Raw genomic sequence first — 27,526 nt, 5'->3', positions numbered from 1 at the left:
TTACCTATGGCATGTGTGCCGGGATCTTGGACTGCCTCCAGAATCTTCTGCTGCGTCGCCTTGATGCGATCCATTTTGGCTTTAATTTTCTCTAAAATCTGTCGCTCTCGTTCCGCCTCCAGCGTACTTTCTTTAGTGCGAAGTTCCTCAATCAGTTCAGCTCCTCTGCAATGAAGCATTCCAGAAAAATATTAATTGACGTTATTGCAACTACAATCCAATCGTGATCCAGTTAGTATACCTTGAAGCTAAATATTTGCTCGCTTTTGATTCGTTTATAATATGACAAAAGTAGTGACTAGAGAAAAGTCGTCGTTGCAGCAACAGGAAGGTAAAGCACATGCCATCCCAGAACAGTCCAGCATCGCTGGGATCGGGTGCTCTACAGAGCTGATCTACTGCTTCCGTTGCACTGGGTGGAAGAGGTGCAATCGAGGATGAAAGACAAGTAACACCGAACAGTTGCATAACCCAGCAAGCATTGTTCATCATCTGATCGAGAAACAAACACCCAAACAGTTGCAGCAGTGTCTTGGAGATGATGACGAACACATTGTACCAAATGAGCATATTCCATCTGTAAATATCAAGTAGAAGGCAACATTAGGCAATCAGCAACGGTTTGTAGTAAATGTATACTACTTACCTCTTTAGTATGTAGTCGATAGAATGCAGATAAAAATCTGTTCCTTGCCAGAGGAAGAAAAACGCTCCGATCAGATAGCCCACCGAAAAGAGGTTCACTCGATTCGAACCACTCAGGAACACGATGGCCAATGTGAACCAAAACGACACGAGAAACAGATTTCGCTTCAAGACATCGAGCCAGTTGCGAACCTTGGTGATGAAGTCGGGTGTTGGATTTTTTAATACGCCATCGTCGAGCTTCTGGAAATCCTCCAGCACAGACGCATTACTGCCACCGCCATAGTCCTTCGGTGCCAGTAAATCCAACCGGAACACTACCGTTTGCCGGCAAAGGAACATTAACAGCACAAAGTCGGCCACCATCTTCGAGGCAAACGATCGAAATTCGACCGTGTTTTCTGGTAACATAGCCCAGATGCGAAAGTGATCGAGCTGCACTATCATCCATGGATAGTTTACACACGCCATCGGGGGAAGACCAATAAACAGCAGGTATTGTAATGGAATGGAGACCACAATGAACCATGTCAATGCCTGCCAGATTCGTTGCAATGCACTACGCGTCATGTGGAAAATTACTGCTAGCCAAACCGCGTACACGATCGAAAAAACATCCATCCGCTGCCCGATTGTGACTATCAGTGCGACGAGCGAGATTTCGACGCCAAACTTGAAAAATCCGTAATTAAACAAGTACATTATCATACGCGGAATGTCCTTGTCGGCGTCGGCTCGTACAATATTCGGAAACATGAGTTCCGGCGTCTTGGGGGATAGCCCCAACCGTATTCTTCGGATCGTTTGGCGCAGTATCGTCACGGTGTGTACCGTCACCATCAGGATGTAGACCAGGTATGGGCGAAGCAGATCAGTCAGCGTTTGCCCGCCGTTCGCTTTCCGCATACCGAACCACTGCGCATTGTTCATATCCATCTGCGTGATGTTTGTATCAATGTTGGGGCACTCGCTCTGAAAGTTCTCTTCCTTGATGTACTTCACTTGATAGATCATAGTCAGGATGAGCATCAGCGAGGAAAAGAGCGACATAATGCGTGTGATCTTTATCAGCTGGCCGTGCATCATCGAGTGCTTGCCTGTAGTGTGTCTTTTCACGGTAAACACCGAAAGCACCACGTATAGCAGATGCAGCAAATTTACCGAGTTGACGCTCAGCGAAAACGCTACGATCAGTATGATCTTTGGCATGTGGATCTCGAAAAACAGCCACGTTAATTCGATCAACTGAAGTACCATTTTCCAGCCTTTACGTGCATAGCTGGTGATTTCTTGGCGTGACAATTTACGGAATTGAAAATCTTCCAACTTTTCGTAACCATCGTCGTCTTTGTCTTCCTCTTTGGTCATTGCCGCGATTGGTGGTGTTTTAGCTTCTTCGTCTTCTTTAGCAATGGTTTCTGCAGATCCGGCGTCGGATGGTTGGTTTTCTTGATTTCCGGCAAACGTGCCATAAGCGGACGTGTTGCCCTCAGTTCTTGACACTTCTGATTCTTCTTCGCTTCTGAAATTGGGAAATAGAATTTGTAACAAGCATATTCAATCCTGGAGAGCATAATTCACATACATCGATGGAATTTCGCTGATGACTAAAAAGCGTTCGTGACAGTAATGCAGCTGTATCACAGTAATGATAACGACAAGAGTCGGGTTCAAAAGATGAAGAAATAGTTGACCAGTTTTAAAGATCTCTAGTCCAATATCTTCTTGCCTACAATGGAAAATAATTCAAACCATCATTTTGCCCAGGCGCAGGGACTGTTTTCGTATTTGATACTCACAATTCTTTCGATATTCCAATCATAGCCCAATACCTTGGGAACTGTTCAAACTGATGCACATAAACGAGCACTAAAATGGCCATCGAATAGCCAATAACTGTGAACCAAAACGAGTACATCATCTTTCGCCAAACTCTGAAGGAGAACTACGGAAGAAACCATTGTTTGATAATTCAATTGATAATTCAAACAGTTCAAACTACGATAACAGTTCCAGCTACGGCACCTACTTACCTGGAATGTTAGTACAAAGACGAGGAAGAGTACCATGTACGCGATACGAAACATTGTCATTCGGTTTCCGATGATGGCAGACAGGAAGAGTGTCAGTGCCACCATCCATATCCAAAATTTTATCATAAATGACTTGAAGAACTTTGCGATCTGAGTCACAAAAGCGGATGATTTCTTCTCCTGTGCTCGATCACCGGACGTTCCCGCCGGTCCAGTAGCAGCCGTTGTAGCGGCACCGATCGGCAACTGTATCGGTGACGCCATATTCGCGATCATCGATTCACGGCGCTCGGTGTGCTTTTCCTGAATCTGCTGACGAAGCGAGATCCAGAACATGGTGGTGAACAGTGATTTTACGAGCAGTGGCACACAAGGATATTCGAGACGTCGCACAAATCCCAGCTGTTCCAAATTGAAAGACGATCCCTGTGCAGAAGTTTGGCAGAAGATAAAGCAGAATGTTAGCTAAATATTCTAAGAATGTTATACATTCACTCTTACGTCAATAACGGTCGGTAGCTCTTCCTCGGTAAGGTTCATGCCGTAAAGATATTGCGCCAGGAGGAGTAGTTCGGCATAGATTACAAGAAAAGGGCTTGAGTTTAACATATTTTTCCGGTGATTCGGCATGATCCAGATCAGGTTAGCCCAAATGAGCAGCACAAACGTAAGCCAACTGTGGTACATGATGCTCCAAACCTGCAAACGGCACACGTTAGTTACAACACCCATTCGGTTCTTTCATATTAGTCCTTCGACCACGAATCGATTATACCATCATTATGACGTTGGTAAAGATGTAGCTGTTCATGTAGATATACGAAGCTACGTTTCGAACGGCTAGCAGTGCTTGCTCGAAGATGCTCGATGGTTCTTCCTCTTCTGAAATATGTACATTAGAGTCTTTAGATTCTTTCGTTTGAACATCATTTTGAACGGAAGCAGTGTGAGAAAGAGCGGTTGAAACCGGTGGTGCATTGTTGTCACGTCGAAAGTAAGCCCAGCATCATCGTGTGCACATCACGTTTATAGGCAGGATCACATATTTACAGAAAGAAACGTATACACACGAGCACATGGAGACACGTAGAGGGAATAGATTGCCAATTAAATAAAGAAATGAGAAATGAAAAACAAAACCAGAGTTAACCAATATACAACAAGTTCAACAAACAATGCTCTACTTTAAGGACACTGTGCTATGAATGGCTTTTAATGGGAAACGATGCTATACCTTCGAACCTCATGTTTTATATGCAATTTCTATTGGAAAATAAAACGTTTCACAATCGTACTGTTCCGCATTTGGGGGTTCTAAAGCTAGTGACATACTTTTTACATTCACATACGAATAAAAATGCGCTTCATTATCATCTAAATGCCAAATGAAAGATGATGGTGCAGTTTTTTTTCACGATAATGCGTAACTTACCTAGAGTTTCTAACGCTATTTGATCGTTTTGAGCAGTTTCTTTGCCGTCCGTTGCCGAAGCATCGCGTATCCGGTGCGTTCCACGGCGCATCAGCTGGGAAAACGGAAACAGGTGACAACCGTTAGCGAATGTTAACCGGTGGAGCAGTACAGTTACAAACTATACAGCATAAGACAACCACACTCAGGAAAGGAAATTATTAATATATGGTACAGCAACATGTAAAAGAACAGTAGAATCTCGAGAGGCATTGTAAGCTGAATAGTCAAGACGTCGATCGTTATAGGTCGATCGTTATAGGAACGAACACTTGAGGATTAGTAAAACTGTGCAAGGGCAATACGTACGGGTGTTCGTTCGTCCGGAACATCTGAGTTTGCCTCGGCAGCGATACTAACTCTGCTAAAAGCCGTCGACCTACCGTAGGTGTAGTAGCCATTTGCACTGATGAGAAGCTGATGCTGTGAGAACTATGGTGGTGGCCCACAGGACACAGACACCCAATGTGATCACGCCCCCAAACCACGCAGTCGCACATCGATAAAACCCAGACCATTTCGAGTATAGTGAGGTTAGTGTATCGCATGTGATGATGATGATGATGTTGATGATGATGAAAAATGCGATCGAGATGATGGGATGAAAGGGCATGTGTGTCGTAGATATTTTTTTTGTTGTTGTTGTAAAACATGGTGATCGATTTCACAGCAGCAGGGTGATTCCAGCACACGCGAACACATACGCACACATCGCGAACACAATATGCCGTTTCGACGACGATGCCCAAATCAAACAACACAAGAATTGGTTTGGTCGTTGGTCGGTTGATCAGTAGGAAGAGTATGTTTTAAGAGTGTTTAACATAAAAAAAAGAAAAGAGAAAAGAAAGAACAGAAACGAACTCATCAACAAGGGGTAGAGATCGATTAGATATTGTGGTTAAAAGGAGGAAAATTAATGGAAATGATTTTACCGTTCCAACGGTGGGTCAAAGTTAGTAAGCAATTGGAATTTAGCTTACAGTAACTATTCACTTTTGTTACTCTAGAAATATAGTTAGCATACGTAGTTCTGCTTTCCTTCGTTTAGTATCATCAGGCAATAGTAAGAATTCCAATCAACCGAATAAGGTAAGCATACAACTAATTTTAAATGTAATGTGTGCACCAACCATGCAGCAAGCTTGATGGAACAAGAACGAGTACAAAGCAACTTATTCTTCGGATATCTCGCCTCATGTCCCCACAACGTCTTGTCGATGGCTGCCTGATAACAGCGACGCTTTATCATTCCCCAAAACTTACCTTTAACGAGGCTTTTTAAGCACAAATAGAGTTTAAAAAAATATGGCAAAGCGCGAAGCGAGTTATCAAGGCATGCAAAAACTCAAACAGAATAGAATTCAAACTAGTGGTTTGATAGTGGTGAATCATACTCTGCTTACTTTAACCTTTCGTGCAGCCCCGCGCCACCGATCACTAGTAAGGGTTTTGCGCAGGATGTTCTTGCGATGCATGCGAAACGAGATCTGATTCTGTAGCCGGATGCCATTTTCGAGCTGGCTCGACAGATCGTGCCGCTTTTTGTCCTTCTCGATGTCACTCTTTGCGTCGTTAGTATGGAATGGTTAGCATGCGGTATGGTTTCGACACATTATGTTCCGTTTCAAATGTTAGTTATGTAGCGGCCATGCGTAAGAGGGGAGCATATGGAGCAGGAGCAGCAGCAGCGACGGCGGCGGCGGCGGCACCAACGGCAGCAGCATAGCCCAACAGTTAATACGAACAAGAATAGCGCAACAGACGCGAGGGTATGGATTATCGATAATATGCAATGCCAGGTTCGAACAGGATTTGAGTTAGATTTGAGAAGGATTTTTTCGTTCAGTATGCAAACAGGGGATTAGCTGGCGGACCGAAGAACAACTGTTCTGGCAGGGTACCGACCACGTGTACTTACTCTTGTTCGTAGTAACAGCGATGATGTCATCGTTATGCAGTAATAGCACAGGATGAGAAAGATGGGATTAAGGTACACGTCCGTGTCGAAGCTGGAATTGAAGTGCACATCCCGGATGTCGGTTTGATTCAGCAGATCACACGAGGAGCTCAGAATTGGCTTAAGAGCGAGAACGCGGGCGGCCGTCTCGTTGTACGGAAGCAGCTCCTGCGGTCCAGGGTTCTGGTATGCCAGAAATAAGGTAATGTGCGTGACTAGAAACGCTAGTGTGACTTTTAAAACTATTCCAAACGCCCTGTGAACAAAAATGAAATCGAAAATCATTCTCGGTCTAGGTCTGTCGAACGATCGAGACTCGTACTACTTACTTATCTAACTGCTTGTAGCATGCCCACCACGAGGCCGCCCCTAGGAACACGAGAAAGTACACACCACTCAGTGCGGACGGCTGCAACACACCGGTTACACACAGCATACACATGGACAGGACAATTCCGAGCTTGGTGAAAAACGGCACCCGCTCCTGACTGACGACGACACTCTGCAGCTCATCCTCCGTAGCTGTGGCACACGATTCCTGTACCGAGCTATTCGCACCCTGTTCGGCTGTGTCCGCCGTGCTCGCGCCATTCCTTCCTCTTCTTCGCCGCGGCCCAACAACACCGGTAAGCTTGCGTAACACGATCAGCATACCAAGTGCAGTGCAGGCGAGTATCACTTCCGGCGCCAACCAGTACACAACCATCCATGCTCCTAGCTCCTTGAACACGACCAGCCCAATATGCCGGAGCACTATCTCGCCCACCGAACAGCTCTCGATCGGAACGCTGATCAAGAGCAGCTGAAACACCAGCATCGAGGCTAGCACGAGCACTGCCCATAGAAAGAGCAGCTTAAATAAGAGTCCAGCATGTCCTGCAGGATAGAGAGAAAGCACATCAGACAGTGTTCCTGCCTCGCCGACGCATTCATCGTACTTACCCAGGATGGTTTTCTTGTTTGCTACAGGCACATACGGTATCATAAGCAGGAAGATCAAGTACGGAAGTGATAATCCTACCGGTTTCATCAGCAAACCTGCGAGAAAGAAAAGGCCACACGCCAAGTGGTCAATGTCAATCCTCATTAATCGGCCCATCAACTCAAGCAAATTAATCTGCTGTGATAACAGCATGTATGGTGGAATTATTTACTGATATGCGAACGAAATGTTCGAGGTGGTTATCGTAGCGTTATCAGACACGCGTTGCATCGCCAATGAGTTAATGCGATAACGACGAACGGCACGGATAAGATCCAATCAACAGATAAAGCTAATTCAGCCAGCAGACATCAGGGCTAGAGCCTTATCGTGAGCGACTACGATAAGAATAAAACAAAGAATGGCATGCGATTTTCACATTCCAATACTTTGCATCCCACTTCGCTAATCTGTATAAAGTTTTATTGATTTATTCGGTCCGATCCTGTTGGCTGTTGGTTGGCCAATTTTCATTTCATTTTTACCTTCTTTTGCTTCCATTTAAAATAAAACTTTATACGATAGACTGTTCAACCGTGGAATATATCGTATGTTCCGGTACATTAACCCTCAACACTGAGTCAAAAAGAAACACATCAAAATGGAAACAAAGCGTCAACGCTCTAATAGAGCGAAATACTAACAGCATGTCCTGCTGCTGCTGGTGCCAAAACGGACACACCTTGCCCAGGATACAACGATCCGCACATCCGCATCACCGAACAGGGCCTGGCCCGGAAATACCCGGAAGCAGTGGCTGATGCAGCGAGTAAAACAGTTACCAACGGCATTCACTACTCAGAGAAAACAACGAGAAATCCGCCAGAAATCGGACGAACAACAATTCCCGAGAAACTTTGTATCATGCGAGGACATCACCCGGGGAATCGAGCGGTGGAAAAATGTTGCCAATGACCGTTCCTGCTGGCCGAGCTGTGGTGCGGGTGTCCATAATAAAATTAGCATACAAGTGATACTCTGGGGACACATTCGTTCCGCTCATGCAAACCCTGTCCGAGCGACGGTGACACTCCTCTACTGCCTAGCTACTGCAACTCGTAAAAGGTCACATAGCGAACCGAGCACATGTTAACGGCTTGTCCAGTAACATTACTGTTGTGTGTTTGAGTGGCGTGCCCCACGGTTGGGCGTATGATTTGTGTTCACTGTCATGATTGTCACGATTGTCTAGTTTCCTGTGGGATTGATGCGAGGTCATTACAAGACGCATCAAAGCGCACGGTAGTAGTGTCCATGTCCTGAATTCCCTCTTGCCGGAACGATCCCTACGCTGCTGACCTGCTTTGTTTCCGTTCCAGGTTGCCCGCTAGTAATCAATTAGGACATGAGGCGCGAATAATGGGCGTGCGTTTCCGACTCATTTCGGGTTTCTTTTTTTTTTTTTGCTGTAAACTTGACCCAACCACAGCTCCGAAAGTAGGACAACCACACACACCAACGCCAAGGTGAGCTGTTTCAGTCTAGAATAGAGTCTGCTAGATTCAATCGAAGCAGCGGCGGTCTTTAACGGCCACATCAACTTCAGGCAACTAATTCCGCTCAGCTTCTCCTTCTCCTGACCTGGGTAACCGAATCACCTTCGACCACAAATCCGGACAACCGTTTGGAGGGGATTTGTTTGTCTAACGCCGACCGTCCCCATCGGTTGGCGAACTGGCGTGTCATTCAGCTTTAACCTAGACTATCGCCAACTAGGGAAATATTGTCCTTGCCCAGATCCAGCAAATCCACTATCCGCTTCACAAAGAAAACGGTGTACGGAACCGACGGGAAAGTAAATATATATTCTCCGACGCAGCGAACTGAGTAAATAAGGGCCTAGTATCGCGAGGTGAAAGCATCCTAACACCTGGTGGATTATAAAAATAGGAAAAGCAAAAAGGAAGAACAACAGCCGCAGCCCTGCTAATCGATTCCGTTTGATTCCGAAGTCAAACGGTGCTGCTGCTGCTGCTGCTTTTGCCGCCATTCTTGCTCGTTCCTTCCTTCCTTCCGGCCATCTTTCCTGCCTTCCTATAGCCGCTAGTATCCTGAGGAAGTCGTCTCTAATGCTGCTACAATTATGGGCGCCTTTATCACGCCATAAAACCACCATCCCTTCTTTGTACCACGTGTCGTCTTTTGGCGGGAATTCCCTCGGTTGGTGACCCTTACCCAGCCAACCGATCGACCGATGAATGAACATTGTTAGAAGGATCTTTAAGGTACTATTAACGAAACGAGAATTTTGCAATCGTATTACCATCATTTATGCTGAAAAGGATTCTAAAATGAGAATCCTACCCATCACGCTTTCCCTCCAAAACACTATCCTCAGCGAATATGAAAGCCACACGGAGAAAGAAACAATCAATTTCCCTTCCAAGGCTCCCAAGCCAATGACCTGGTAAACGGCAGAGAAAGGCGTGCTTCCTTCGTTCCACCCATTTCCGGCCAGCGGTCCTGTTGTCCCTTTTTATGCCTCCTCTATCTGACATTTTAATCATTTTCACGAAACCACCGCCGTGCCTTCAGGGGTGGAAGCGCACTGGCCGTAACGGGTTTTCCCCATCGTCCATGCTCGCCCATCCGGATATCCTGACCTTTTCCGTTTACATTTCCGCTGATGCGCCCCGCGTTTCACTGTTGGTTTTTGTTTGTAATTTTGGCTCCACGATTTCAGTGCTTTGTCCACGATTTTACATTGAATTTTGGTTAGTTTAAAAAGGAATTTGCGATACCTAAGATCGTCAGTACGTCAGGTAGTCGCAAAGTCGCAATCTTTCCAGATAAGATAAAAGGTTTAGCCGCGAAGCGATACTTACATGTTGCCAAGATGAGCGGTAAAACTAATCGCTGGATTATAAGGCACAGGAAGAAGTTCGCCATCGTGACGCTCTGGAAGATACGCGTTCCGGCCGGGGATAATGGGGGTTCATATATTTGGCGGAGTCATTCAGGTGTCCTGCGAATGGCATGAGAATAAGAAAGGGAAACTGTTAGTGGAAAACATTCGAAAACAACCTCGTTCTAGTGACTAGCAATCTTCCAACGGGAAGATGAATTGCGCTGAGTTCAATGAACGTCTAGCGAAAGTGAAATCACGACAAACCCGGCTCCTTCTGGGCAGTCCACATTTTCCATCGGCGGTATGAGGGCTTCTACTACACACGGGCGAATTAAGGTGAGGCCGCTAGCGCTGCCGTTGTGCCTCCTCCTTTAAGAGACCTTTTCCTGCCACTACCGACTGGTCCACAACGTTGTGGAACGCTGCCAGCGTTTAGTTCCGTTTTTAATTAACTAATGAATATTCATTACTTTCGCTATCGTTGTCAGCAGCATCGTCAAAGATTGTGCTCGCGGTCACTGAAGCATCGCAGCCAGTGCGTGCAACAGCCAGGATGTAGAAAGGTGTGAACGAGTGTCTTGTAACCTTCCAATTACATTTCATCCTTGCGGTATTTTCATTTTGATTTCAATTTTGGTTGCAAAAACTACTTAACATCGGCAACCAGTCAGCCAGTAACCTTCTAGCAACAGCAGTAGCAGCAGCAGCAGCAGCAGCAGTTGGATGAGCCCACCCGGCCCACAAGCGGACCTTCACGCAACCGCACAACATGCCCTCCCGCTGTTACAAGTGCGTGCGATCTCGAGGCTAGCATGTCTGGTACGTCAGATGGGCACGCGAATGGATTACGACGGAGCGAACGGAGTGCGATGATAGTTGATGAACTATCGGCATGCATATCATTAGCGTAATTAGTGTCAGCAACAGTGTGCAGGGCTGGAAGCAGCAGGTTTCACCAAAGATCAAGAATGACCTTTTTTCCTATGCCGAACAGCAAAGCCACGTGTGAGGCGTGTGTGCTTGATGCCGTCACAGGCACGAACTTGCTGGGCCACTGATACGGGAATCCAGCTAGCTAGTTGGATTACTGTGCTTGCGTGATATTAAAGCAGCGATATTGCGACCCATGCCTGTACGTACTGAACGAGATCTTTTACATTTCACACCGCCACAAACTGGCAGCTCATACCATTAGCTAATTATCTTCCATTTGCTTCCGAGCTAGAGAGAACGTTTTTAAAAATCTGTTCCAATAGTATAATAACAGAATATTATCGCTAGCTGTGGGGAGTTGCAAAAAACACGCTTTAAACGCCCATCGTGTCCATGCTACACTCACACTTCAATACCTAGCATCGATCATTCGCTAAGCTATGACATCATACATTGTCGGAAGCATGGAACGGTTATCATCTCCGCTGTGGCAGACGCTGACGAGATGGCAAATCTCGCCCGTTTGGCACATGACGATCGCTCAACGATGATCAACCGGTTGAGCCAAAAGAGCCAATCTACTCATGATTACGGTGTTCTCAGAATTGCGCAATGGTTCCGGCTTCTCTAGAAGCATCTTCGATTACACAACATCCAGAACAAGGAAAACAACATGAAAATTGCATTCACACACGCGGTGAATGTTGACAAAAATTGTTTGCATCCGTCCATCCAGTGTGGAAATGGGCATCATACAACGAAACGCGGCATTCCATTCAGTTTCTTCTGGCAACGTTATGACGTAATTTAGCACAAGCTAGCAATGTGCCACTCCCTTGGCCAGCAGAAAATCGTCTAAATGAAATTACGGGATAAGCTTCCACCCATCGTCCAGACAATCCAATATCACCTGCCACTGGCCAAACCAACACTTTTACGAACTGGAACAGATAGTAGCCAAGTAGTGGTAGTTGTTGTACTACAGAGAAAAACCACGACTAAAACCACTAATCAGTTGATGACATCATCGGAAGGCCCCAACGGACTTGAAACCGAAGTAGCCCCATAACAAAGCAAAAACCACGCACAAAATCCGTGGCGTTTGGCGCGGCGTTGCGTTGCCGCGCTGTTCATCGTTCAAACGAGAAAGAATTGGATGAGGAATGGATGCTACGTGGAAATATGAATCGGCTAGTATGTATGCAAATCCGGCGCGCGACCGCACCGTGGCAGATTCACGTGTCACGGAATCACGGTAGAAAGCTCTCGGTTTACCACTAAAAATACTTGCCCTGGCGGTTTTTGGGGATTTCAAATCCCGTCCTTTCGATCGATTTGTAACCGAAAACATTGTAGCAAGTCTGTTACATTGCAGTACTGCATGCCAGTGGACCAAATGGCTGCAAAAAGCGTCTGTAAATCGTGTTTCCAGTTCAAATCAATAGTATTGATCGAGACAACTGCCTCGCACTGGCAGGCAGCATATGAAATCAGCTGGTCCCTTAAGCGTCCAGTGCCATTCGTGGTGGCATCATTTAGCAGCAGCAGCGATTGCGCTGGAATGAATGCTGGACTCCCTGAACGACACGGAACATAAAATATGTAGCACCCCGGGGCAGTAAGCGCATCCGCGATTGCGGGTTTCGTGCGTTCATGATAAGCCCAGAGTAACCGGCAAGTGCTGCGGAACCGTTTGCCGAGGTCAGTCATTGGTTTCAATTTTTCTTCCATCTCTCTCTCTATACACGCCACCGTCAGACAATCACACGCTTACACTCGATTGACACAGCGGTCAGCAAGGGTTGTAAACTCGATTTTACATTCAGATGATTCATTTTGCCTCTTCAACAACCTCGTTCTGCTGCATTAAGGGGCTATGTATTGTGCTCAGAAAGCCAATTTCACTAAAAGCCAATGTTTTCAATTCGAACAAAGCGGAACATTATTGTAGAACGAACGTACAATTGCTTTGTTTGTTTGAGAGGACTCTTGAGAACGTGTTATGAGTCACAGACTGTGTTCGATAGAGCATAAAACGAAGAAAGAGAAAGAAAACTTTCAAAGAACCTTTCAGTAAAGAGCAAAACAGATAAATTGAAATACTATTGTAGATAGTAACCGGCAAGAAAGACATGTAATTAAAGCACACAGTCAAGACACAGGAAAGCAAAACCACTCGGTGCATCCAACACATACGATCCTCGATGTAAACCGATACCCCTGCTGTGGGCGAAGAAAAAAGGAGTTCAACCATCGAATACCTACAACTGCAGGCGCACGTACTGGGGCGCGTGAGGTCGTCGGATCGTAGGATCGGTGCATCATTAAGGGCGGCGGCACAGACACCAACATCGCGCGACTGTCGCCGTCTTGGCAATGCCATCCGGTGTCCGGACTACCAATCGTTCCGCTCGAAGCGAAGACGAGGAGAGTGCAAGGTTATGACATGTGGCTGGGAAAGGGAGAATCATGGAAACATGATACTCGGCCACTGGGTTACCAGTGGATGCACACCTTCACCATCACCACCACCCCAAAGTCGGGCAGCAAGGCAAGTGTGCAACCCACAGAAGGCAAGGTCCCCTTCCAACGCAAGCATTCCACAACGAATACAGCACTGCTTGGCGTGCTGCGGCGGCATGATCTCCTCAACTCAGCGCTTGCATGCACCAAGCATCGGAACAAGGTCAATGTCTACCAAAGGGAAGCGATCGTTCATGTCTGATCTTGATCTTAGACGATTGAAAAATGCACAAAAACGACATTTTTGCAATGCAATGGCCACATCCCACGACCATGATGGATGTGATAGAGATTAACAAGAGAAGGCAGAAGCAACCGGGATTCAGCTATTAAACCACGGTGACATGTAAATATTAGTTTCTCAACGCGACATACGACGTACACGTGCCCGCACATGCATGCCATCTTCTTGGCTTCTTTAGTGAAGTTCTTCGGTACTGCCCAGTTCGATGAGGTCACTCTCGCTTTCGTACGTTATAAATAGAATCATAATGCAGTGCGTTCTCCCGGCGGGGAGGCCAGCAGTCGGCCGGCAAGACACCGATACAGCATGTTGCAACATGCCGCACGCGTGACACATGAGCACGTCCGTCGTCACATGCATTAAATTAAAATAACCATCAGCAAAATAATTGTATGATTTGCTGGTCGACTGGTGGTAAAAGGAGAATGTTCCAACGTCACCTCAAATTAGATAGCAATATTGTCGAACAATTTACAACACGTTTCATAACGAGGTCGTTTGAGCACCTTAAAATGGCTTGAAAGTAACTCAAATAGTGAACCAGATTGCCGGTCCTCAATTATGACAGTCGCGTCAATCATTTATGCAAATATCCTCCCCAAAAAGGCTGCCCGTCCAATCCATGTAGTCAAACATGATTTATCAATTATCAGGATTAGGTTGTGGCCCAAAACAAAAACCAAATATTTTACCTATGAACATATACGCATACACGGTTCAACGAAATAGCTCGCTCTCTCTCGGGGAAATTTCGTGATTTGTGCGGTGAAATTGTGGCGCACGCAAAGTCTTCACCTAGAATCACGCGTTCAGTTGTGTTATCCTACTTGTTGCTAATTTTAATCGTAATATCATTTAGTTCAAATTCTTTTCAGAGGATTGTTAACTATCCAACATTTCAGCCATGTTATGCATTAAGCCATAAATGTTTGAGTATTAAATGGATATATTTATACAACATCCGATTGCATAAATTCGTCTTTCGCAAAACAGCAAGATCGCTCTCAATTGCCCAACAATGTAAACGCCCGCTGAACGAACAATCGTTTACATCATAAATGTAGCGTGGTTCCATTTATCGCAATAAAGCATCCAACACCAACACCATTCATCGATGCGGCTGTCGAAGATGACGGTTGCTCGGATCCGCTCACTAAGATCACCCATCATGGCACACCGGGCGAGCTGAAGGAAAACCAAGTAGCCATAAATTTCCCGAAAATTCAATCGCCCCTTTCCCTTGCGATGGAACTTTACATAAACATCCATCCACCAATCCTCCACGAGGCAGGCAGATGTCGTTTGATGGGTGTTGTCCGTTTGAAAACTACGCGGCTTTTGTGCACGATGAAATGTATCCGTTCTGCAGCTGGAAATTGTTCAGTTTACTCACTTTGACCTGACGTTGAATGCGCTGGCTGTTGCTGGTTTGTTGACTAGCTGGCGTCGTGGTTTAATCCATCCGTTAATCTGTTTCACTAAACACGAACACCCCTGGGGGAGACACTATATTTGCTTTACTGTAGTTGGCTAACCCCGTTGGCCACGGTATCACTGCTTTCCAACTTTATCACAAAAACGAACACTGCTTTCACACAAGTTTTCAAACGGACGAAAGCGATAAGCGATTCTGCTGCCGGCTTATTCGATACGGCGGTTTTGGCACAACGGTGTGGATGATGGATGCGCTTTCCCTTAACCATACGTCCACCACCCTCTTGTGCAAGACACTATCGGCTTTTCCACCATTTTTCACTCTCACACCATTCGCACTAGCTAGATGAAACTATAAGCCACTGGAGAAAGACACCAAAATACGATCGAAGGAAGAGGTAAGGAACTGAGAAAATTACATAAAAATCACTTCAGAGCACACACAGCGTTGGTGTTTTAAAATGAACAATTACAATCGTATCACAACACAATAAACGTACGGAAGCCTAGCTCAAACTGCTCATACACTTCACTGTTTGTGACGACTCTCGGATCGGCAATGGCTACTAGCTACGTGGCAACCAATCGGTAACACCGCAATTGCCGCACAAAATGCCTTCACTTCCTACATTCGCCCAACTGGAAAGGTGCGTCCCATGAGGCCTGGCGAGCGGGAGTCTGCGAAGTAGAGAGGAAAACATCCAGAAAAACCATTAATAAATTGTTTATCATTAGTCACCTAATTGCGCAAGCGGACGCTGTAAACACTGGAACTAACGCGAGAAACATTCTTTGAAGTTCTTCCCAAAGGCTCAATCCCAGGACCCGGCTAATTGTGTTCGGTTGATGAATGACTGTTGATGCTGCTCATCGCAACCATGGATCACTAATGATTCGTTAATTCGATCATTCGATTCGCGAAGTTGAGTTTGTAAGCCCGGAAGACAAACACATTACATTCTGCAGACCCACGTGAACGACCTTCTTAACTGAAAGGTTGAATACAACTGTCCCAGGTTGGTTATCATCATCGTTTATCTGCTGATAGTTAAAGTCGAGCCGATTTTGCACTTCCCACACAAAATGCGTCAAAAGGTTAGATTTCTTGCTAATCATCGTCGCGACGACGGTAAGACAAAAACCGTGGAAATCTATCCCGAACTACAAGGCCGACCACATGGCATCGCCGTCGGGCAAGGGATTTATAATCGGGACAGATTATGAGATTAGATACAATGTTGTACCGATATCAACGATTTTCTAGGAATCGATGGTGCAATCTACCCATTGAACTTTACTCTACGTGGGTTCGAAGCCGTTTTTCTATTTACACACTGAGCTAGGGATGTCCAGCGGTCAACGGGCTTGGATACCCAAAAATTAGGTCTAATTCTTTAATCCCGAGGATTGAGTAATCCTGCGTAAACCAAAAGAACTAGTAGGTTCGAAGTAATCTAACGGTCAGTTAAAGATAAGAACACCGTCGGTCACATTGGATTTGGATGGAACCAATTCCAAGAAACGGACTAAGGGGTTGCTAGGAGAATCCCTTTTTGACCCTTTTGCGCTTGGTCACTACCTAATCTAAATTGTGTGACTTTGCAAAGAAGCTGGTAGAACATAATGGTTGCGTAAATGAATCAAACGTACGTAAACAGCACCAGTTGTAGTGTCTTGTTGCTAAACTCTCAAGATAAATTTAACAGGTAAACTTTGTCACATTTCGGAGCCAGAGTTTGGAAGCATGTTTATAACATAATGACACGAAAATGGCCTTGAGTGTTCATCATAAAATTAAAACCGGTTCCAGTTTGGTCAGGGATTAGAAGGCCATCCTGCTGCAAGCGACGACTTGGCGATCTAAAGAACAAATACAGCAGAATCGCACCACCAAAGGTCAACGATCGTATGCCGTCGGTTGTGCCGAAAAAGGGGATAAACATCGCCATCGACTTCCCATGCCAGAGTTAAACATATCCAGCGCTCCATTGCGTGGCACGTGCATCGTTGTTGTATCACCCAGCGCAGTAGGCACCGCTGATTAGCATTCGACCAGCATGCTTAGTTGCAGTGATAATGACGATGGCCACGTGCAACGGTTGTGCACGATTACGAACAAGCAGAGCGACGATCACCAGTAATCACATGAATTTAAAAATCAGAAAAAATCGAAGAAAATACAATCAAATGCGGTTTAGCGTGTGGACCATCGAAAACACTAATTGGCATTGGTATTGGCACAACGGAAACACAATCATTGAATCATCTAAATAAACACCGAGGAAAGGTGTGCAACGCTTCTCCATCCGTTCTCACACAGCAACATCATGGCTACTATGTATGGCTGGGAGTGGTAAACGATGAATAACACTCGCACCATTCCTCGTCCCGAACGGTAAACGGATTATTTCGTGTTCCTTTTTGTAAATAGTTTCCTCACCTGTCAGGCCGCGAAATGCCGCGTGTTAGTCGTCGCCCACGGTTCCGTTCGATTACGTTTGGTGACACACTAACACTGCACACTAGTGCTAGTAGCTACTACTACCAGCGGCACACTCATGTGTGCCTTGACTCATCAACAACGCGCTCGCCGAGCGAGACGATTCTGCGATCCATTCTAAACTCCCTAGCACTACAACACAACACTACAACCCCCCTTTCCGCGTACACTACTATCTCCCAAAACGCGTAGTGCGCGCTGAATGCTTGAGACGATTTATCGGGGACGGCCTCAAGGTTGCTTTCGATTGGCTGCTTCGTTGCACAAGCGACGAGGCAGCGAGCAAAATTCACTCGACCGGACCGGAAGAAGGAAAGTGATAAAATGTGCCAAGATTTTTACGGAAGATTCACACTATCACTATCTTCACCCTTCAGGCCTTACTCGTTTAACGGAACATCTCTGTCGACACCGGAGTGCGGGCGCGACGACGAAGGTCACAAATACCTCTCCCAGCAGCTTAGCAGGGGCGCGGATAAGACACTCGATCTCTGAACCAAGCACAACAATTCCATCGAAGAGATACCTCCACCTGGATCACCGTAACTCGAAACGCGGACGACCGCGCTCGAAGACTGACGACGGAAAACTGACGACACGTAGTGGTCGTGTGGCGCCTACTACTACAAGAGCCCGACCCCGGCCGCGGCACACTGGAAACGTTCCGCAGCGAAATCTGAAAAAACTTGCTTTCTTCCTATAGCATGAGCACATGGCTGGTTTACTACGATAACCAGCCACGTGGGTTTTGATTATGTTGCTGTCGATGCTGTGTTTACTTAAAATGGTGGAAGCAATTTTATTAACTTTTTATTACATTCTATATCGATGAGCTGGGGATTAAAGAATACTAGTTTTCAGCGATCAGCTCACAGATCGCGCCTCCCAGTGTGCTTGGGACTTCGTGGAGGCGCCAACACCCCATACAGCATAGTTAGCAGCATCAGAGAAGGATTATTTGTTGAAGATAAGGCATAATCAGACAAATTAGTAAATAAGTGAGAAAAGATTAATGATCTAAACACTGACTAATATTGTTGATTTTTTTTTATTTAGAATATAGCAGCATTTCAATTAAATATAATGAGGGGTTTGGATTTAATTCGGCGTCTACAAAATCAACACTGTGTTATTAATTTGGCGAATTGTTTATTGAAAATAATGATTAGGTTTCGATCGACCATCTCAAAACACACTGACGATAATTCGAAGCAGTTAATTCGGTTGTTTGGGGCCACTAATGGGGCCATTTACGAATTAGGATCGCTTCGCTGCACTTCGGAAACCGAACGGTGGCCGAACAAGCACGTGCCGGCCCATAACGCCGGTTAGATTCATATCAATCAATACTTGGAATTCCCCCTCATATGATAATGCTTGACGCGCATTCCGGTAGAAGTGATTGGTAATCCGGGCCCATTATTGTTATCTGTACACCGCAAAATGAAATCGCATGATAATGTTCAATATATTTACATGAGCAAATGTGCGAAATAAGACAATTTTATAAACGCAATGATTCTAATTGACACCTTCCTCCTCTAGAATATCATCGAAAAGAGGCAGCATATCGATTTCAAAGAGATCAGCCAACTGCAAGGATAGAAGAAAACGCACTCTCAATTAGTATGAATGGCCAAATGAGTTACGCTATGCTACTTACTATCAACTTGTCTACAGGATCGTTGGTGCTCATACAGGTCACCAGGGAGCTTGATTTTTTCAACCATTCCCAAAATGTATTCCTCTGCTCGGGACGAACGCGAAAATAATCCGCATACTGCTTATGTTCACGTTCCAGCTCATCCTTATCATATCGTCGCATGATAACCATGTTTTGATACAGGCCTAGCAACCTTAACAGATTGTATAATGCCTGAAGGTCGTTCAATTGAATGCTGAGGGTGCGGAGATTAAGCAGCTCAAGATAACCGAGGAAGGTATCAACAGTATGCATTTGATATGGTTCGGCAGTTTTTTGCTGTGGCTTCAGTATCGCATCTAATCCGACGAACAAGAGGGCCACTGCAACGTAGCGCTGCAACTGGGAAAGCGATACCGATAGCTGATCGATGGCGTGCTCCAAATTGAGCCCTTCCAGGGGCACACCTTCCACCAAGGCTTTCGTCACGACATGGATCTAAAGTGTAGAGAAAGGTTAGAAGGATTACGGTGGTCCACCGAGCTGCTTATTAACTTACACAAGCAGGAGAGTGGCTGAATTTGTCCAGCGGAATTGATTCCACTTTCCACCGTAGTTTCCGTCGAATGTTTGCGGACTGTCGCGGTAGTCCACGAACCAGTTCTGCTGCCACGACCATTCTTACGAGCCAAACATACTGTTCCAAGCTGGTGAAGGATTCCAGCTGTCCAATCACGGCATTAAAAATGTCCTCAAAGGCTGTGCTGTTTATTTCCTCGCTCATCCCACTTTGAAGCGCAGAAACGGATTCCGCAATCGACCGTTGCAAGGCTTGCGGCGCTCCTGGGAGCGAACAGATTTCGGCAAACCTTTCTTGTGTGATGCCTCCGGTCCGCTGGATTTGCCGGTTGGTAGGAGTGATTTGTGCGATAAATTCGGTGATTAAATTTAACTCCGCCATCCCGAATCCGTTTTACGACGATCTCTTGTAGTTTCCGTTGCGGTCACGATTTGTTTGTTTTGTTTTTTTGGCGATTCTGACAACCAAACTGTCATCCGGATTCAAATTTTCTTTAGTAAAAACCGTTTTTTATATAAATTTTCTAAAAGTTTATTAAACAGCACAGCAAGAGTGAAAGTTGATAACGAATGATGTGATGTTCGACTAGACACGGGACCGAGCTACAATAAATGGACCTTTCTTTGTCATGTTTACGTAAAATTTATTGCTCCTTTACTAAGTCATGCAACAACGAGAGATTACAAGAAACAAACATCTCTTTGCAACGTGCGTGCGTTTCATAGATTGACGTTCTAGGATCAACTATGCTGCCACGCGTGTCCATCTTCTGTCGAATAACGGTTAAACAGACAAAAAAAAATGAAACGCTTCTAGCAACGACAGTGCTATCTAGGCCGGTGCCACGATTACTGCAACCGACAGTGGTCTTCGACATCATCAGCAAAGTCATCCGTCGACAGAGCACACCGTTGTAGCACACTGTTTACGGCAGCCCGGGCCAGGTAGCCCGTGGTCTGCGAGTACGAGAGCGAGAATAGGGGTGTAATTTCTTTGGTCGAGGCCAGATTGTGATCCTTGCAATACATTGTGAACGAATCCTCAAGCAGCTGATCGAGATCGAGCACTTGCTGGAAGCGGAGCTCCGGATTACGACTTAAGATTGTGGCCACGATGCACAAGAGCTCAACTGCTATCTGGCGACGTTCAGGCTGTTCGATCTTGTGTAGCATCTCTTCGACAAGCAACGAGAACGAAAGCTCACTGCGGCTCTTGTTCGTAAGCGTTGGCATGGCAGGCAGGTTGTGTCCCTGGACCGTTATTCCGTGCGGTGTTCGTTCCAGCACGTCCCAAACGAGGTTGTAGAATGAGTTCGGCACACGGCACAGGCAACCTTCGAGCTGTCGACGCTGCAACGTGCTGAAACTGAAGCAAGAGAAACCATGCTAATCAAAGTATCCGTGGAAAAAGGGTTTCTTTTGTACTTACTGATCTTCGTTGGCCCACTGGCTAACGGTGAGCACGCGTTGTAGCAGCTGTCGGATCTGGAACGGGGAAAGATTCTCAATGTCCGCTCCCTCGTCGCCTTTCATTGTGAGGTATAGCCGCATAGCCTCCAGCACCCAGCCAACGCGTATCTTTAAAATGCCCTTAAAGATGTCCGGATTGGTAGCGATCAATCGGCCACAGTACAGCACCACTTCCTGTTGCAATACGGCATGGATCACATCGTACGGCTGCACGGTCGAGTACATCACATTCTGTATCTCGGACGGTGTCATTGGTTTGTCGAAAATCGTCTCTCGCTGTCCAATAACACCGACCGTAATCTGCTTCCCATTCACGAGTAGCGTCGTAATGAACGGCGATATAGAGTCTACGATGTGGCGCAATAAGGAGCTACAATACCGCACGGCACGCCAGTAACGCAACGAGCCGGCTCGGTAGTACAGATCTGTTAGCTTCGTGTGCACCGACTCACCGGCCAGCTCGTAGTGAGATCCTTCGCGATGCAAAATAATGCCCAGCAGTTGGCATTGCAAGAAAATGGATTCCGTGTTGCGCAGTGCTTCGAGGATATCGGGCGTAGAGCGTGTCGTGTACTCGCTGGCCGTAATTTTCTTCTCACGGTATGATTGAGCACGTGGCACATCCGTAAGGCTCTGGTAGCCAATGTAATCGTGGTGGATCTGTGCAAACGCCGTATCGCCAACGTCGGGAAGATCGGAAGTGGACATAAAGTCCAGATGCTCAATGCAGGAACTCGAGATGAGGTTCTGCAGACGTCCGATGCGGACCTTCATATCGTCACAGTAACCTTTCTTCAACATGGCCAGCAGATCGATCATTTCCTTAAACTGTGGATCGCGCATATGCTCCTCGCGAATCAGCAAGCACACCGTTGGTCGCCCCGACAGGCGCCAATATTTACCGACAAACTGAAGCTCCGTCTTGATGTCATCGATTAGCAGCGCCATGTCGCGGTAGAGGTAGAAATCGGACACTTCGAAGATTAGCGGGTAACATAGGACGGTCATGCCACAGATACGGTACACTTTGCTCGTACCGAGCGACCCAACCGGACGCGGTGGACGACCAGTGAGTCCGATTTTATCGTTTACTCCAAGCTGCTGGTACACGTTGATAAGCTGCGTCGAGGACCAGATCTGCACTGGTTCAACCTGAAGCAAAAAAAAAAGAGGGCAATTAGTGTACGAACAGATGCTGCACTATGCTGCGATCGATACTTACCTCATGAGGAGTCTGCGTTTGAATGCCGTACGTCGCCATCATCGCTTGCAGTCGCATGGATTCAGCGATTAGCACAATTTGTACCACCAAATCCGTGGCCGTACCCTGTTGGGCGCAATTCGTCATTTACGTGTTACATGATAAGGGTGGAATGATAAAACAACTATTAGAATCATATCAAAAGAAACCTGTACATGTTGTTGATAACGGGTTTAGTGTAGCGCATTCCATAATCACTGGTATTATTTGATTCTAGCCTAATGCTGTACAAACTGGAACAGAGAAGCATTTTTGTAAGGATCATTTGCGACATTCAGTGATGAAGAGTGATCATTCAGTGATGGTTAATTGGTCATGATGGTTAAACTGATTGTCCTTTTTAAGGACTTTTGTAACAAGATCATCAATCCACACAATAACAAACGTTACAACGAAAAGAACACAGGCAATGTGTTAGTTTTGTTTAACGTCATTCGATTCCAAGTAAACCTTTAATTTAGTAAAACGACAGTAAAACACAAAACACACGATCTGCCAGAACAGAAATATTTGCCAGGAAACACGTTTACGGAACATAAGCCTCTGATGAACTGAAACACTGAGAAACGGAGCAAACACTGACGCATTTCTCCACGGTATAAGCAGCAACAGCAGCAGCAATAAAAAGGGGATCGGTATGTGTAGCGATAAATATTCCATTTTAAATTTTGATATTTACACGCAACGGTTCGTTGGAGGATTCCGACATTTTCTCGTGATTCGCATCGTCGATCGGTGGCGGTGTGATTGGACGATGCATCGCTAGAGCCTGAAAGCGGAAGTCGGTAGACGAAGCGAAGACAGAGAACCCAACCGAACCGTTGGCATCATAAGAGTAGAGAGAGAGGGCAGAACCATTGGTAGATCGATGACCAAGAGGTGACACAGGTGGTGCGCGCATGATGAAGTAATGAGTCACGCCGATAGCGATGATTAGTGCGAGCCGAGCGATCAGATCGATGGTTGCCCCATCGGCACATGCGAATCCAGTCAAAAAGATCCAATTGGTTGGTGATGGTGTGAGGTGGGTTGATGAGTTTTTTTTTCGTTTGGATAGTCCGTGTCAAGAGCAGCGTCCAAAAGGAAGAATCAAGATCGAACAAACAAAGAAACAAAACAGTTGCAACGGTGATTCAACGACAGCGGCGCCAACGGTCTGTCTCGCATTCGAGTCCTTAGCGGATGCGTTACGATCCTTTGCCTACTTCGTAGAAACGCTCACCAGCGCGCCATACAGGCCAAGCAAAATGCAATCGACCATGTTAGCCGCCTTTCGGTGCATCAAGAGAGAGAGAGAGAGAGAGAGACAGAGAGAGAGAGAGGCAACCACTCGCCAATCTACTACTCGGTGATACTTACACTTCCGATTTTGGTACGCTGTCGCGTGTGCGAGTGGAAAGCAATAAGAGGTAATGAGAAGAGTAAGAGAACGTGATAGTAATTAAAATCCTTATCATATCCTCCCGAAACGAAGTCAAAGATTGCAAAATAAAGCGGAATGTGTGGCAAAAAAAGAAAAGGTAACTTGGATTAGACACACTTTGATCGCTTGCTTGTGATCGATCCAATCGAATGTGATCTCCTCCAGCGCCAACTTGAAGTTAGTAGAGAACGATTGTGAAAAATCAATGAGTACGCGATAGGGATAAAAGAAAAATATTCAAAGCCGAATCGCGCTCTATCAATCACTAGTACAAGCGAAACACTACATCCTACGGAACAGAGGTTAATGGACAGTGAGGGTTGAGCACGACGGGTATGTAACATAAGAAAGTGACCTAAAGCCAGAAGAAAAAAACGGTAAACGAACAGTTCGCTTCTAGCAAACGAACCATAGGAAAACAACTCGTACGGTAGACACGATTACTTACAATTCCCGGTTTTGCCTGTCGAAAGGTCGTATGCGGATTGTCCAAAAGAGAAAAGGAAACATCGTAAGAATGAGAAAGGGGCAGAGAGGACCGAGGGTAGAGTGAACAGATGTAAAGTGATCATTTCCCGGCATCGGGCGATTTGTTAGAAGATTAGATCCCCTAGCGATCGCTTAGCGCCGCACACACCCATCGCCGGCGCGCCCAAATGATTTCGCTTTTGCGCCATTCGCAAATTATAAAGCCAATTAGTATGAGCCAGTATACCTCCCGCAAATCCACCAAGTGATACTCGGCGGACACAGACACACCATACACACGTCACACATCAGCATCTGTATCTGCTTGTATGGGAATGTACATATGCTGGCACATGGCCAGCAGCCGGCTCACCTGAAAAGCTGAGTACCGTCCACCTTTCCTGGGACGATTGTATGAAGGTAGATACCGGCGAATGGGATCAAGCTCGTTAATGTGCAGCAACCCGGCCGTTAGCAGCTGTGCGATGATAAACACCGATTGACCCCAGAGGAACAGCGACTGTGAGGAAGATCGGGTATACATTCCATCACCATCCGGTGCGTAGCACATCGAAACAACGGGATCTGTAACGATAGAATCGATCAGTAACTACGGCCCACGGTCAACATGATACCAGCGAGCGGTACTTACCTCCATTAGTATCCGAATGCATACACTTGCGTAGCTCCATCTGGTACTCTTCGATCTGCTCTAGATTGTTCCTGAACACACCATCGATGATCATGTAGGTGTAGAACATTGGCCACTCGCACTCGTACCCCTCAAAATCCTTGATTTCTCCCTTGTGATAGTAGCGGCGTGTTTTGTCCTCCAGGCGCGACAGATAACCATCGCGACTGAATCGTTTAAAACCCTTCTTACCCTTCAATCGCTTGACGACGTTCAGCTTGCTCTTTTCCACCAACCGTTCCTCGTGCGAGGCAAACGCCGGAAACGAGAGCGTTGGCAGAAGCGAAGCATCGACACCCTTTGAGCTGGACTCGCGTGGTAACATCGTTTCGAAGATGCTCCGGTTGCGGTTGTGCGCATCGATATCGACGTAAACCACGCTCCAGGAGGCACCCTTCTCACCAAACAGATTGCATCCATTGATGGCCTCCAGTGCTGATTTGGCCATTCCGATCGAGGAGGCATGAATTTCGGGTGTTCCATCGTTGTACTTGGAGCCACGCTCCCACATTCCGAAATCGGGTGTACGATAAGCACGCTCGACGTAATACACCAGATTCTGCACGAACGCCACCTCATCCTGCGTGTAGATGATCTGCAAACCGGAGGTGATCATTTGCACCAGAAAAATCAAATATATCGAGACGACATCGATCTGCAGATGGTTAAAGTTCTCGTCAGAATAGATCTCCTCTCCGGTGTCGAGATGGAACTTGCAGTGCAGCGCATTAACGGCACACTGGCGCGATTTGAACTTCTCCACCCGGTGCGCCTGTTTGATCCAACACTCGAGAATGCCGCGCATACATTTGACGGCCGATTGGCCCAGCTCGTAGCTCTTTCCTCGATCATCATCGATCCGGCGATATGCCTGATAGAGGCTCCAGATGGCTGCCGCACAGTACACGCTATCACGGATGCTGCCCACCTCCCGATCGGTGCTAAGCACCGGGAACAGCCCCGTGATTGGACTTTGGAACTGAAGCAACTGTCGTTTCACTGAAAAATCGCACCGTCAAGGACGAATCAATTAGTGCAGATCCGCTACACATGACTTTTCCTTTCGCCAAAACGCACCGATTCCGTAATAAATGTCTAGCTGTTTGACCGTGTCCTCGTAGTTGGAGATCTTCAGGAACTGGTCCAAATTCATATCATCCAAACTGGGCTGCCGGGCCACGGGTGTTACCGAATTCCTAAAAACCAAAAAAAAAAACACATTCTTTCGTCAGACCACGTTCAGAACAGCGGACCGGGGTCCGAGCTTACGTCGAGTTGCGATCCATCCTGGTCCTCGTAGTTCTCGTTGTGTCGATGGATGGCCAGTTGCGTGTTGCTCCAGCAGAAGTATTTCCAGACGAATTTTACTTCTGCTGGCCAAATTTAAGGACCGCGAAAGAGTTGAAAAACGCAAAACGAACGATCGAACGGGCGGCCTCAATGACGAAAGTGACGTTTCAAAGGCGTTTTTGTTATTGTTTTGCTAAAGGGTGCAGGACATTGGTGCAAATCGATTTGCAGATTTTCCTCCTGCATTTGCTCCCCCGAATCGATTTTTTTAGTTCGGAGATAATTATCATTCGTCCCTTTTGGTAAATAAAAAGGCAATCCTTATCTTAATTCCAGGACATCTTACAGTGAAACTCCAACGCTCATATTTTATCGACCATCACTGTAGATTGGTTTGTTTACATCGCCGAGAAAAAGATAAGATCGCCCCTCCGTTCGTTCGTGGAGTGATTCCGTTTGGTTTAATAAAGATTTTCCGTTCGTTCATTCGATTTTTAATACCGTGAAGATTAGTGAAATGATTACTTTTGTGGATATTGCGCTCCCAGTGCATTCAAGGTCTCTATCGGCGATCCTGCCGGCGATCGTGATCGTTCAAAACCGGTTTGGGTGGTGATGACGCTAGGTGGTGGGGTGGCGTAGATAAATCTCGTGGGAAGCCGCTTCTCGCGGTCACGGCGTGTGTAATTACGAGAAGCGGCTGTGCCGGCTTAGCTCATCCGAGCCGCGTCATCCACCGTGGAGCAGCCTTTCAAGTGCGGAGGAGGTGTTTCGATCGCGAGGTCGTGTTTCTTACCGCGATCGAGTTAGTTTTCTGTTGTAGGCAGATCATGTCGGGTGCATTTTTGGCTGTAACGATCGTGCTGTTGTGGGTGCCACAGCAGGGTGTTTGCGGATCGTACGTTGATCTGCCGAAAGCGCATCTTCCCATGTACTTCCGGCGTTTTCCTGCCCTCGAAAAACAGTGCGCAGAAGACGAACAGTGCCCATATCGATCAGTGATCGCCAGCGAAAGTTACCAACGGCATAAGAACGCTTGCTGGGGGTACGAAGATGGGTGCACGGAGAAGGAACGGTACGTTAACCATACCTGCCCCGGGAGCCACATTGGTTACGTGAAAAGCAAACA

At 46.4% G+C, this 27,526-nt stretch overlaps 4 protein-coding genes across 7 annotated transcripts in view; 1 reads left to right on the top strand and 3 right to left on the bottom strand.

Annotated features, from left to right (window-relative positions):
* Window positions 1-18,143, bottom strand: part of LOC126573052 (piezo-type mechanosensitive ion channel component) — a 30,617-nt gene extending 12,474 nt beyond the window's left edge. The window contains exons 1-16 of the mRNA XM_050232843.1: window positions 17,958-18,143; window positions 15,033-15,435; window positions 9,917-10,056; window positions 7,052-7,147; window positions 6,439-6,985; window positions 6,071-6,365; window positions 4,459-4,581; window positions 4,111-4,204; window positions 3,454-3,590; window positions 3,180-3,377; window positions 2,679-3,104; window positions 2,445-2,590; window positions 2,231-2,374; window positions 647-2,167; window positions 242-577; window positions 5-165 (exon numbers count right to left, since the gene is read on the bottom strand). Of these exons, the coding sequence (XP_050088800.1) occupies window positions 5-165; window positions 242-577; window positions 647-2,167; window positions 2,231-2,374; window positions 2,445-2,590; window positions 2,679-3,104; window positions 3,180-3,377; window positions 3,454-3,590; window positions 4,111-4,204; window positions 4,459-4,581; window positions 6,071-6,365; window positions 6,439-6,985; window positions 7,052-7,147; window positions 9,917-9,980 (4,288 nt within the window). The 5' untranslated portion in view covers window positions 9,981-10,056; window positions 15,033-15,435; window positions 17,958-18,143. The remainder of the gene's footprint in view (window positions 1-4; window positions 166-241; window positions 578-646; window positions 2,168-2,230; window positions 2,375-2,444; window positions 2,591-2,678; window positions 3,105-3,179; window positions 3,378-3,453; window positions 3,591-4,110; window positions 4,205-4,458; window positions 4,582-6,070; window positions 6,366-6,438; window positions 6,986-7,051; window positions 7,148-9,916; window positions 10,057-15,032; window positions 15,436-17,957) is intronic.
* An 874-nt stretch (window positions 18,144-19,017) lies between these two features.
* Window positions 19,018-20,317, bottom strand: LOC126581570 (uncharacterized). The gene is made up of 3 exons (XM_050245315.1): window positions 19,775-20,317; window positions 19,237-19,713; window positions 19,018-19,166 (listed from the first exon to the last, which is right to left on the bottom strand). The coding sequence occupies exons 1-3, from the start codon at window positions 20,174-20,176 to the stop codon at window positions 19,095-19,097; spliced, it is 951 nt and encodes a 316-aa protein (XP_050101272.1). The 5' UTR covers window positions 20,177-20,317; the 3' UTR covers window positions 19,018-19,094.
* A 92-nt stretch (window positions 20,318-20,409) lies between these two features.
* LOC126581568 (probable phosphorylase b kinase regulatory subunit beta) lies at window positions 20,410-26,550 on the bottom strand. 4 transcript variants are annotated; one of them, XM_050245310.1, is made up of 10 exons: window positions 26,377-26,550; window positions 26,185-26,303; window positions 25,069-26,106; window positions 24,790-25,001; window positions 24,397-24,411; window positions 23,885-23,902; window positions 23,205-23,294; window positions 22,487-22,591; window positions 21,224-22,416; window positions 20,410-21,160 (listed from the first exon to the last, which is right to left on the bottom strand). In XM_050245310.1, exons 1-10 carry the CDS (start codon window positions 26,391-26,393, stop codon window positions 20,644-20,646), a joined length of 3,324 nt encoding a protein of 1,107 aa, XP_050101267.1. In that variant the 5' UTR covers window positions 26,394-26,550; the 3' UTR covers window positions 20,410-20,643. The 4 variants fall into 4 exon arrangements, with proteins under 4 accessions (XP_050101267.1, XP_050101268.1, XP_050101269.1 ...); XM_050245311.1 differs by lacking the exon at window positions 23,205-23,294; XM_050245312.1 differs by lacking the exons at window positions 23,205-23,294; window positions 23,885-23,902.
* A 326-nt stretch (window positions 26,551-26,876) lies between these two features.
* LOC126570014 (EGF domain-specific O-linked N-acetylglucosamine transferase) overlaps window positions 26,877-27,526 on the top strand; it is a 2,611-nt gene continuing 1,961 nt past the window's right edge. The window contains exon 1 of the mRNA XM_050227458.1: window positions 26,877-27,526. This exon is cut by the window's right edge and continues 38 nt beyond it. Within this exon, the coding sequence (XP_050083415.1) occupies window positions 27,228-27,526 (299 nt within the window). The 5' untranslated portion in view covers window positions 26,877-27,227.

The sequence above is a fragment of the Anopheles aquasalis genome, chromosome 2 (assembly GCF_943734665.1).
Source record: "Anopheles aquasalis chromosome 2, idAnoAquaMG_Q_19, whole genome shotgun sequence".
In the NCBI taxonomy this organism is placed as follows: domain Eukaryota; kingdom Metazoa; phylum Arthropoda; class Insecta; order Diptera; family Culicidae; genus Anopheles; species Anopheles aquasalis.
The sequence above is the reverse complement of the archived record's forward strand: the minus strand, read 5'-3'. Positions and strand labels throughout refer to the sequence as shown.

Coding starts and splice junctions, on each gene's coding strand:
- LOC126581570 (XM_050245315.1), bottom strand. CDS start 20,176: ATGGCGGAGTTAAATTTAATCACCGAATTTATCGCACAAATCACTCCT. Junction 19,714..19,774: donor TCAGCCACTCTCCTGCTTGT/GTAAGTTAATAA, acceptor TCTACACTTTAG/ATCCATGTCGTGACGAAAGC. Junction 19,167..19,236: donor ATCCTGTAGACAAGTTGATA/GTAAGTAGCATA, acceptor CTATCCTTGCAG/TTGGCTGATCTCTTTGAAAT.
- LOC126581568 (XM_050245310.1), bottom strand. Junction 25,002..25,068: donor GCATTCGGATACTAATGGAG/GTAAGTACCGCT, acceptor CTATCGTTACAG/ATCCCGTTGTTTCGATGTGC. Junction 22,417..22,486: donor AAACGCAGACTCCTCATGAG/GTAAGTATCGAT, acceptor TTTTTGCTTCAG/GTTGAACCAGTGCAGATCTG.